General features: G+C 24.6%; 1 protein-coding gene and 1 pseudogene across 5 annotated transcripts in view; both read left to right on the top strand.

The window, feature by feature from the left end:
* Atg17 (autophagy-related 17) overlaps positions 1-13,098 on the top strand; it is a 113,424-nt gene that overhangs the window by 52,271 nt on the left and 48,055 nt on the right. For all 5 annotated transcript variants that reach the window (XM_089176093.1, XM_015318963.2, XM_015318964.2 and 2 more), the window contains exon 3: positions 3,564-3,772. In XM_089176093.1, coding sequence (XP_089032219.1) covers positions 3,564-3,772 — 209 coding nt within the window. The remainder of the gene's footprint in view (positions 1-3,563; positions 3,773-13,098) is intronic.
* On the top strand, positions 8,778-8,972 carry LOC149031420 (small nucleolar RNA U3; annotated as a pseudogene).

Below are 13,098 nucleotides of genomic sequence, written 5' to 3'. Positions count from 1 at the left end.
AGTCACCAGTCGTATCAATCGCAGTTGCATTATAAGTTGTTATCAGAACGCAGTCGCTTATCTAAGTTGTAGTCATAAGATTGTGAAACTATTATTGTACTTTTTTAATACCTGTTTTAAATATATCTTATTAGTAGGATTAAACTGGGTATATGTTCACCTCGCACCTCTCACCCTAAATAAATTTCCCTACATATGTGAATTTTTTTTTCCAAAAAAATTTATATTCTTTATATATTCTTTTTATTTGGAAACATGTGGTTTTGTATTATATATGAATTTTTGTTCCAAAAGAATTTATATTCTAATGTAAAAGAGAACAAATTATTAAACAATTGTAAAATTAGAATCAAACTATAGAAACATGACTTTATTACAAGATTAGGATTATCATTCGTGACTTTAATAATGTTATAATAAAATACTGTGTTTAATTGTTTTATTAGTATTAATTTTAAATTTAAAAATGTATCGATGTTTTTTACACTTATCGAGTTATTTTAAAATTTCATGTTATTCAATTAATAAATCAAATTACGTATATACAATAATTTATTTTATGTCAAAAAGTATTTTTTCGATATATAAATTTTATACTATAATAAACGATTGCAGGATTGCATGGAATTTGTAAGGAATTGTAAGGAATTCTAAAGAATTGTAAGAAATTGTAAGGAATTGTAAATGGTAGAGTATCTTTGTGATTATAAGGTTCAAGCACGTTTCCGGATTCCTTGAATTTCCTTTTATTTCGTACAAAACGAAACGAGAGATCGATGAAACATTCTTTGTGTCGCTGAACTCTTTTAAAAGAGATTTTTATTTTAACATTTACTATTTATCCAAATCTATAATGATTAACAAACGTTTGTGCATGACTTTTTTATGTTTTTGTAAAAAAAAAAATAACAAAAAGAAAAACAATCTGTCATACGTCAGTTTTTTCAACGAGTAAGAGATTCAAAACAAAAATTTAAAAATAAAATATAGGTGGAAAATAGAACGTAATGGATACTTTGTACATTTAAACATTTAATTAAATTCTAATTAACCGTTAATTATCGCAAAACATTTTTTTTCTACTACCCTATTTTTTTTTTTTTAATGAATTCTTATGCTTTAGGGACAAATTAAAAAAAAATATCTATATCTAACAGTCAAGTTTTATTGTTAGTAAAAGATAAGAGAAAGATAATGAAAAGAAAATAGATGAAACATTGAACGTTAGATTTGTTCGAATAATTGAAAATTTAATTAAATTTGAATAGCCATTAATTAACATAATACTTCCTTTATATCGTAAGTTTAATTCAAATAATGAAGTATCCAAAATTTGTGAAATTTTCTCAAATCCGATAATTAAATAGTATTCAGGAAACCGAAGAAATAATTATAAATTACTTCGTGTTTTGAATATTGTTCGAACATTTTACAAATTAATGATACAGTCGATGTTATTATATCACATTTCATGTAATATCTTCACGTTAGTAAATCACGTTTTAGTGTTGTAACAGTCGTCTGATAGATCAAAGTTTACGTCGTTTCGTGTTCAAGTATTCAAACAATGTTGATCGTATAGTTCATGATAAACTCGAAACATTTACAATTAATGAATTATTCATAAATATATACAGAGTGTTTCATTTAATACAGTCAAATAATCTCTTCAATATAAAATATTATTATTATTATTATTATTATTATTATTATTATTATTATTATTATTATTATTTGTAATAATATATTATTTAATATTATTATATTAAAAATATATTAATTTAAATTATATTATATTATTATTTAAATATATTATATTATATTTAATTATTTTAATTATTATATTTATTGTTCTAATTAATATTATCAATTCTATAATATAAAATAAAAAGAAGATTAAATGATGCAATAATATCAAATTAAGGTTGTAAATATTTTATTCATAAAATTTTACTCATATCTTTACATATAAAAAAAGATATGAAGTTTATACACGACTGGATTCTTGTTAAATCAATATTAAAGTTCTTATTTAAAAAGAGTCATCCGTTTTTGTAAATAAAAACTTGACATAGTTTCGTTGCCAAGTCAAATAAATGGAAACGTTTCGTTGTTAATTTTTTAATAAAACATTTACGAGATCCTGTATTTATATTACATTTTTTTGCTTATACTTAATATATACTGTTCAGTTAGATAAAATGAGACAGATATGTATATAATTGTGATAATTAATGAAACAACGATACCATATAAAAATATACCACAGTAAAACAGGGTTAATCATATTTTACATATTTTTCTGGAAAAAGTTTTATAATTTTACTGATTTATATTTGAGTATTCCAACACACTATTTTTTAATTATTATTACTATGGATTAAATATACCCTTACAAAATTTAATCCCTATTGATGATTAAATTGGGAACAAATGTTTTCTTGAATGTTAATAAAAACAAAATCATACTAAATAGTAATTATCAATCCAAATGGATTGAAATATTATTACTTTAAATATCAGTAAATATTTAAAGTAAAATTTAATTTTTTTTGAATAAAGTTTGAATTTTGAAATTCAGTTTCTTAAATGTTAGCAAAAAAAAATCACGCTATTTTAATTATAATATTTTTTATAATATATTAATTATGTTATTTTAATAATAGAAAAGAATGAAATATTTTTACTTTAAATATTAAAAATAATTTCAAATATCAAAGTTTTTTAAAAATGTAATCTATAATTTTTCTAATTTTATTGTGTTGTTCGGAAAGTAATTTCGTATTTTCCTGACACAATAAAAACATTAGTTGATACAAACCGACAAAGGACAACATGTGAGACAATTGGTGAGAAGTAAAATTTATTAAATTCAACTATTTATGCGTACTTGAAAGGCCTAGGTTTAAACCTCGAAGCAAAACTTATCTTCATTTTCTCAAAAAAAAAAAAAAATTACTTTCGGAACAACCTAATATTATATATCATAATACTAGTATTATATTATAATTTTTCGAACTATTTGGATATTCGTGTCACACACCAACTAACTAAAAGAAGTTGTTTTAGAAAAGATTTTTAATTTTTAAAACTTAATTCATTTTTTTATACTAATTCATCTTTCATATAACATATATAAATATATACATATTTTTCATATAACATAACATTTTATTCGCATTACATAGTATTTTTTAGGAACCCAATATCCGTGTTATATTTGGGATACAAAATCTGTATGATAACAACAATAAATATGATAATAGTAATAATAATAATTCAAGTTGAATAGAAACTTTCTTCATATTTTACCGTAAAAGTTAAATAAATTTTGTTCACATTTTATATCCAGCTTTTTCCAAATATTTCAATACTGTATTTTAGTCAAATTTTAGTTCCTTACCGGTTTACTTACAATTAAATAATAGTAATAATAATAATAGTAGTAACAGTAGTTTAAAAAGAATAATAAAATGTAATAGTACGTAATTTTTTTTTTTTATAAAGTTTCTTTTTTAAATATGAAAATATAATTGATTTGTTATTATTTGTATATTTTTCAGTGTCTCTTCTTTGAAGGAGGCAATTGAGAGGGAATGTGGGGTTATGGCGTGCCATCAGGTGCTCCTGATGAGCGGAGGTGATAGTTTAGAACCAAATGCCCTTGTGGGTACTTATTCAGTTGGAACCGATACAAATCCGATTTATTTATTCAGTAAGGCTATGATCGAGAGCAACGTTCAACCAACACCAAGCATAGACTACGGTTGTGGTAAGTGATAAATATTATTATTTGTACATTTTATTTACCTACCGTCGGTAAGAAAGGATCATTTAATTCAATTTTACCGCATTCCGGGACTTTATAATAATTTTAAATATTTTTCTATGTTATTCTTATTTAATATTAAATTTACGTGGATGTTCTGTTTGCTATTTTTTAAAGACATATAAAAATCGTGTTTGAATGAAAAAATGGTTAGACGGAAAGAATTATTATTTACATATATTTTATTACGGCAATAAAAAATTTAATTTTTAAAAAAATAATATATTTTTAAAAAAATAAAATATATATATATATATATATACATTTATAAATTTTATTTAAAACAAAAACAATCTATTTGCTTATCAAATATCTCTGACTAAAGTTAAATATGCAATACAAATTTTATTAAATTTTCTAACCAGAATATAAATCTTTATTATTCTTGAATAAGATAAATGCTGGTAGTTATTTATCATAAAAAAATAAGATAAAATAATAAAAAATTTAGTCGTAAAGTGCTTAATTTTTTTTTTTTTTTTTTTTTTTTTTATAGAGATATCAAACAAACATCGAAACATACAATTTATTAACAACAACTAGATCATGCGATCCAGGTATATTTTTTTTAAATTGTATTACATTTTTCACACAATAATATTCTTTTATGATTCTTAAATCACCGATGAGAAATCTTTCGTGACACTTTGTTGGCTATTATAGTTTCCATTGTATTATTATTTTTACCTGGAAAATCATGTTAATAACGATCCTTATCGGTGACTCGCAAAATGTTCCTATGATTGGGACGAGAAAAAGGAAAAGAAACAAAATAATGAGATGATGTCAGCAAAATAAAGCTGTGTAGCCAATGATATTCGTGAGTTGTAGTGGAAAAAAGAATAATATGGAAAAATTGTGAGGGTGGGGCTAGAAGAAGGGGTAGGATGAAAAGGAGAAGAAAAAAGGGCAGATATCGTTGGGATCCTATCTTTTGTATGTAACCATGATCCGAAGGATACACGTTGTCCCAAAGAAATACAATGACAAGTGACAGGGCACTATTTCGAATATTTTTCATGCTTTTTTTCCTTTTTCTTTTCTGTATTTTTCTGTCCCTCTTTCTTTTTCTCAAACCCACGCCTGTCGTCCATCTGCTCTTTCTCCTTTTTCTTTTTCTTTTTTTACTTTTCTGTGGTTTTTCTTATATAACGCTGACTGTGATTTAACGTATCCAAACGAAAAGGAAAAAAAAAGTCAACCCTGACAATGGGTTCTTCTTTTTAACCGAAACTGACCATTTTAAATCTCGAAAAACGTGTGTCTCATTAATCATTATCCTGGAAGGAGTGTTCAAGAAACCAGTTTATTGCGTTTGAAAACGATCAAAAACGAAGTTATTTTAATTCAATAATTTTTTTTACTATTTTTTGTTTATGCAGTTGTATTATGTTTATGTATTTTGTAGATGTAACTGGGGTAGGTTAATAAAGTGAATTATTTGAACACCGTGTATATGTAACTAGGTCACTAGTAGATGAATTGTTAGGTTCATTTACCATTTATTTATTTATTGCATTTCTAATACGCATGATGCGTGTTTCTGCAACTATTTTAGAATTTGATACAATTATGCAGTTGGAATTTGTTGGATTAATTATAATTTATTTTAATTTGAAACATATCCAAGTGTATATATTACTTTGTTACATTTAAAATTAATTAACTTATCAAATATTACGAGATATTGTTTATTACAATAAGAAAATAAAATATTAACAATTTCATTGCTGTATAAATATGACGTATATTTAAGGTAAATTAAATTTTGTAATTTGTTAAATTTATTGTTTTTGTTGTTGTTGTTGTTAAATTTTCGCAATGTTAAACAAAACATTCATCAGTTTTGAACTAAAATCGCATAGAGACTATAATTCTATTTTAATAAATATTTTGAGAGTTTATCGAAAAACAATAGTTTAAAGAAAATCTTTCATAATATTTGACAAACAAATAAAATTCAAATACACGGGAAATGTTTACATGATTATTATAATAAATTTCATCTATTCTAATTCGTCGATTTGTTTGTTTTTTCACATAACAAAAATTATTTTCCGAGTTTAAGAATATATGGTATAACAATACCACCACTTTACGTCATTGGTGTGGAGGAGTTAAAATTTTTTGTCTGGTTTCTCGTGGCTTGTTTAAAAAATATTTTTAAATTTTTACGTTACGCGAATGAAGAGAAAAAACGTACGTTCTCATTAGCACGGTTTTAATATTAAAGGAAACGACTGAAATATAAAAAGATGATTTTTATTTTTATTTATTTTTGGGATTAACTGAGAGAAAGAGAGATGTACTCGTCAAAATTTCTTCAAAAAGCCAAATAACGAACACCACTCTAACCTACAAAATTACGGAATAAGAGAAATTAGAATAAATTCATTCTCTATTTTAATATTAATTAATAATTTAATAAAAAAAATTTATATATATATATATATATATATATATTTTGATTTTTTCCTTTTATACATCGTAATTAAATTTTCGGAAAAAATTCATATAAAATAAATGAGAAAATATTTACTTGTTTAAACCAACTTTTATGAATTTGTTTCACTATAAAACAAATTGATAGATGTTTGAAATACCTTTTAGCGTGATATAATTAGAACTATTTTTATCATTAAAAATATGTTTTTTTTTTTGTTATTTTATATTATAATTTAGTTATAATTAAACTATTTATTATATTATTAGAATTTCAAACGTTTCTTAGTAGAATTTTTGATTTCAACATGGCTTTAGGATAATTATTAGATTTACTTGGAAAGTAATATCATTTTATGCATATAGATATTACATTAGTCCACATTTACCAATACCCGACCTTATTCTAAATTTCAAAATCATTTTACATTCTAACAACAGACATTTCAGACTTATTTTATGAAACGTTTTTTGTGTTTAGATCTATAAAACAGATTTTTTAAGGCATAGTAGGAGAAAAAAAATCAAATTCAACTTTTTTGTTTTTCTATTCCCCTTTTATTACCATAAAGGTAAAATAAGCACAAAAGAAAAGGAAAACAAAAAAACTTAAAAGGCTATTTGAAAATTTGTGAACGATATAATAATTAATAGATCACAATACCTATTGTCGTGGATTGTATAAATAATTTGTAGGATTAAAAGAAACGGAGAGAAAAAAAAAGAAAAATTGTTAACAAAAGAAAGATGAGAAATGAAAAAAAAAAAGGAAAATTTAAAAAGCTGCTGCTATTCTGCATGAATAATTCATACATTACGCAGTGGCGGTACAGTATCATTCGTATTTTAAATAATACGTAATGTACCTAGTATCATCTTTACACAATGACTACTTCTTATCTATTATTTAACTTTACGAAGGTTAGAGAAAAACGAGTACTTTCAACCGTTTCAATTCGTTTTTTTGCTCGACTTTTTTTTAAGGTCCTGAATTTAACTATTTTTCATCGAGCATTTTTAATCGTCGTAGCTTTTAATATTATTCTATGTAGGACAAAAATAAAAGAAATATACTGGAACCTGTTATTTTTTTTTATGTGCGAATGATAGGAACCTTATAAATTAAAATGCACAAAAAAAAGGAAATATTTCGAAACTTCGTAAGTAGCTATAAAAAAAAATATCGTTCGCAATATATTAAAAAAAAAATTAAAAAAAATTGTTCATACGATGAATAGAGATCGTATAAAAAAAAAAGAAAAAATCCTAGCATAAAATATAACAAAAAACAACACGATGTTATTAAAAATTGCTGTTATTAATTATATAACAAATTTATTTAAACATATAGGAAACATTTTTTGAAATATTTTATTTACTCTTGTTTGATTATATGATAAAAGTGATAGTAAAAAGTAAGATTTTTTTACACAAATATTATATTATTTTATTACACAAATATAATTCTACAAATCTATTAGCTTACCATTTATTAGTTAGAATTGATTTAAACAGAACTGTCGCTAACACCCTTATATTACGAAACGTTTTTCTTTTTTTTTTTCTGTTCTTCTCGAAACTTTTCGACGATTCTCAAACATTAACTTTCGATAAGGAATATTTGAGAGGTTATGGTGCGACGAGACATCAGACGACAGACTCTTTCAAGTGGATAACCAAACAAACACATATATTCCCGTCTAGAGAAACGATATCTTTCATCCGAAACTTATACATCATAGTATACAGGGTTAACCACCTATTATCAGTATCTAAATATTTCCGATAATTGTTATAATATATAAAATAATTATATACGAAACGTATATGGCGTGAAAAGATAAGGTTGTGTAAATATTTTTTAAGTAGATGAAAGTGTGTACAGAAGTTATTAAAGTTATCTCGATTTTTTTTTTTTTTTTTTTATACATTTATATATTATACATTGTATATTATACATTTGTATATTACCCATACGGAAAATTATTTTGTATTCTACGAAAAGATTTTAGTAATAACTAATCTCAAAATCACTTTACATTCCAACAACGGACGTTTCAAACTCCTTTGTGTTTCGATCTGTCAAGTAACTTCATTTAGAATGGGGGTGATTTGAAAAAAGCGAACAAAAATCCAGAGGTTTTTTTCATGAAACGGGACATAAATGATGAAACGGCTACTGTATTGAAGAGAAAAAGAGACAAGCATATATACATTTATAGGATTGTGTCTGCGAGAGAATGAGACAGAATATAGTTATACAATTTTTCCTATTCTCGGTCTCCCCTTTGTACGGTGCTTTTTAGTCCCCACTCTTGGATGCTAAGCTTTGTATCAATGGGTGTTTGTGTGCTACTGCATACTACGAAACGTAGACTCACATTATTTCAATAGATACACTTACAAATATAAGTTAGTTTTTCGACTGGCCACTAAACTATTCACATTTTTCACATGCAAAACTGTATTATATTCTCTACATAAGATTTGAGCATCAGAAGAATTTAAGATCTCCATTTACAGGATCATATCTGTAATATATCTTCAAATATTTGCAGCGTAAGGCTGAGTCAATGCAACTGCAATGAGGAGTTGTAGCTCTCTTTTGTAAATGTCACGAAGATTCAGAATTTTATTGGTAAATGGTCGTTCGCATCTTTTACTAATTGGGAAGTAGGAGAAACGGAGCTTTTACAGTAGATATTAAACGAACATTTAAAATTTAATACACACACATTTTTAATAAATAATAATATTGAATAATAATATGTGTCTTTTACAATGGTTTTTAGAAGAGAAAATTTCGTTAGAATCGTTTTTATTCAATACTTGATGAAATGAACAAAATACGACCAAAATTTTTGCGTTCTTTGTCAAGACATCTAAAGAAAAGATTATTTCCAACAAAAAAAAAAATACCTGGTTGTGTTGACCCATCATTAAAATATTTCAAATTCACAGAAAGGTTCGCATATACCTGAGTTTCACAAAAGGATATTTTATATTTACATAGGTTAGAGGACGGAGTACCTTTCCTTCAAACATTCTACGATTTTTGTGTCTACCTGTGGTTATTGAATTCAGTATTCCATTTTGATTGCTAAAATTTGAAAAGTGGTAGTTTTTGTCAGCTAGCAGTCATAGTTTGATCACTCCAAGATCATATTGGTGCTCTTTGTTACATATGGTAACAATATTATAATAAATAAACCCTAAATTATTCTACTTTTGATACTGTGCATTTGTCTCATTCTTTCGAAGCTTGGATTTTTGAAGGTTTCACTTCTAACATGTGTGATCTGTACACATGATATTTTATTTTATTACTGTTAGGCTAAAAATACAGTGAAAGCGAGAATAAAATTATGTGCAGTTTACGGAGAGGTTATGTTAAGTGAAAATGTAATGTTAAAGTGAAAATTGGTCTTTCAATTTATTATATAATAATACAATGTAAATAATTTATTTTTCATTCGTATTGCATCTAATTAATATAAAAAGAAATAAAAATTATGCATGTACCCATTCTTCCCATTTTTTTCCCATTCTAACCATATTTTCCATTTAGATTGCGTGAGTCGTATGTGCCCCATGATAAATAAACACGTTATCCATGCGAAACATGACATAACACATACATTATTTATTGGTAACCAATTTTATGCTTTAACACCATCCTTTAACATTTTATTCCTTTAAAAATGTTACTTTTTAATAAATATAAATCTATTTTCTTATAGTCATTTTATGAATATTTTTATGAATATATATTTATTCATATATATGTGTGTGTGTGTAATATTGTAAATATTATAAACATTTTAAAAACAAAATATTGTAAAAATCATATCACAAACTGCGGAAGGAGTTATGTTATTAGTTTATTTATTTTTATTTAGTTTTGTTCACTGTATTTCTTAAAAACTTACAAATATACTTGAAATGAAGAAATGATTAGAGAGGAGAAATTAATATTAACGTATATTTCATTATAGCATTAAAAAAATCAACATATACTTTTAAAAAATAATATTTAAACTTTATATATTCATGTGTAGTAAAAAAATTTGAAATTAATTGACTCAGTAGGTTAATCTATTGTTAATAACTGGAAGGTTTTTGTTTTTTTCTTTTCTTTTTTTTTTCTAACTTGAGTTCGAAGGGCCTCGCAATATTTACAGTTTATAGTCCCCTTTCCCCACCCCTTTTGATTCGATTCACCACTGAAAATGAGTTTAGTTCATGCCTATAAGTTCTACAATTTAAATTACTCGCGTATTCCTTGCGGTAATTCGATTTTCTGGAGCACAGTCGTGTGTTCGACCGCAAATTCATCCAACCAACGCGTGTCACGAAGTGGTACGTACCGTTGTGTGTGCTTTCCTATGCACAATTTTATGTATATATGATCGGAAACGTAAAGACGAATAGAAAAATTCATAAAGATTAACAGAAACGTATTTCAAATTTGATCGGAGAATTCCTTTTGTTTTCCAGCTGATTCGTAAACGTTTTTTTTTTTTACAATTACATCAATGAACAATTGATTACGTTAGTTATATAATTCATTGATTATCGGTAATGACAAGTGTTGTGAATAAATATTGCGAATCTATGATCGAGTTCAATCGATAAATTCTGATAAAAGTAAAAAAATAAAACAAAAATAGAAAATCAACAATATTATTATTTTATTATTTATTATTTCGACAATTTTGATGTTAAATAAAATATTACAAAACAAAAAAAGAAACAGTACAGAATTTTTTGAAAAATGAGTTTTTCTTACGTCTTTGAAGAAAATTTCTTTCGTAAAATGATTAAAATAATGGTCATAAAGAAAAAGGATAATAAAACAACTTTTTATAGATTCTTTACTAAATGTATCTAATTTTATATTACGATTACTTATATTATTTGTTATATATATATATATATATATTTAAATAATACAATAATACAGAAAATATTTCAAATTAATTTTATATTATTTTGAAAGATCTGTCAAACGAAGATATATACTACTGTGTTCTCGTTTTAAAAAGGTCTGAGTCATATCAAGGTCAATGTAATTTTCTTAAACGGAATATTCATGTTTTATTTAAAAATGGTTAAAGTCGACGTGTTGTGTGAGATTTTTATATTTTGAAATATTACCTGCTGACTTTTTATGATGGGAATTATATGTGTGTGTTTGTGTGCGAGTTATGAGTTAACGTATTTACAACTGCATTATTAATCATCATGCAATACTAACGGAAGAACTTCTGAACGAAGGTTTTTGCCATAATAGAAAAAATACTTCTCGACAATTCTTTTTACGTTATTGAAAAGAATATTTTGTATTAAAAATAAATAATATTGTTTAATGGATAATGCAATAAAAATCCTCTAATCAATGGGAATATTAAAGGATAAAGTATTGATACAACAATTAATACGCGTAGTATTAAATTTTGTTTACATGTTTTCATAAAAAATTGTCATTCCCCATGGGGAGAGTTTCTTTGATAATAAAAATTAAAATCACGGTTATAAAGATCAAAAAAGAAGAACATAAAAAAATCAATAATATACATAAAATAAATTATTAATGCATCAATAAATCCATGTAGCATAAAATTTGTTGAAAAAACAATTGTATTTTACATCTTTGAAGAAAATTATTTTCATAAAATAATTAAAATAAAGGTCATGGAAAATAAAAGAATAATAAAACAATGAATAATATGTTATAAATAAAATTCACGAGTAAACATTTATATATTCTTTTTATATTAAATTCTTTATTTAATAGTCACCTTTATTAAAATATACTTAATTTTGTATTACCATTATGTACTTATATATATATATATATATATTTAAATAATACATTAGCATGCTGATTTCAATTCATTATAATTAATAATCATATATTTGCATTTCTAATTAATCAATTGCGTGTTATATATTAACAATGTTTTAATGCGAGTAATTTGTAGTAGTTGTTCAATAATAACAGAAATGTTTAAGTAATGTTCGACCAACCATAAGAATAATATTCACGAGAAAGTGCAAGAGGTTTTTTTTTTCTTATTTATATACGTTTCCTTGATTTTTATTCCTTTACTATATTTTTCTTTTTTTTTTTTTTTTTTTTTTTAAATCTCCTGTTTCATATTTCCTGCGGTAATTTACGTTTCCATCACACCGGTAACGCAACCGCAGCTCAGAGGTCTAGCAGATTTCATGAACTTCACGCGTGTTGAACTTTTGCACGTGTTTTATGTTAACAAACACACATTATTAAAACCTTAAGCTTAATAATTTCATTATTTTTCTTTTTTTTTTCCTTTTTTCCCTTCATAGTCATGTTCGAGTATAACTCGCGTTACAAAATGTATCCAACGAGTGATAGCATTTTTTATTCGATATTTTTGATCATGAGAGTAATTTTTTTCTTTTTAATTTTTTTCTTTTCTTCAAAAGATATTTCAAGTTGAAAGATTCACGTAATACCTACTGCTTTTTATGGTGAAATATTATTTTTCTCTTCTCTTTCTTTTTCGCTTTACACGTTTCGTAATACGTATATAAATTTTTAATGGATATCTGCATCTTCTTTTTGTCTTTACTGATTAATAAGTAATATTTTTATCAGTGACATATAAGATACATTAAAAACAATCGTTAACATTTATAATTGGATATAAATAATGTTATTTAAATGTTTTCAAATGTATGTTATTATACTTACAACAATTATTCTACGAATAAATACGTATTGATAACGAAAAAATTATTTTAATGTAAAAATAAGAGAATAATTTAGTTATTTTTTTTTT

The sequence above is a fragment of the Polistes dominula genome, unplaced genomic scaffold (genome assembly GCF_049000335.1).
Source record: "Polistes dominula isolate Pdom_NZ unplaced genomic scaffold, Pdom_raw_medaka contig_21, whole genome shotgun sequence".
NCBI lineage: Eukaryota > Metazoa > Arthropoda > Insecta > Hymenoptera > Vespidae > Polistes > Polistes dominula.
Note: the sequence above shows the minus strand (reverse complement) of the source record. Positions and strands in the feature narration are given on the sequence as shown.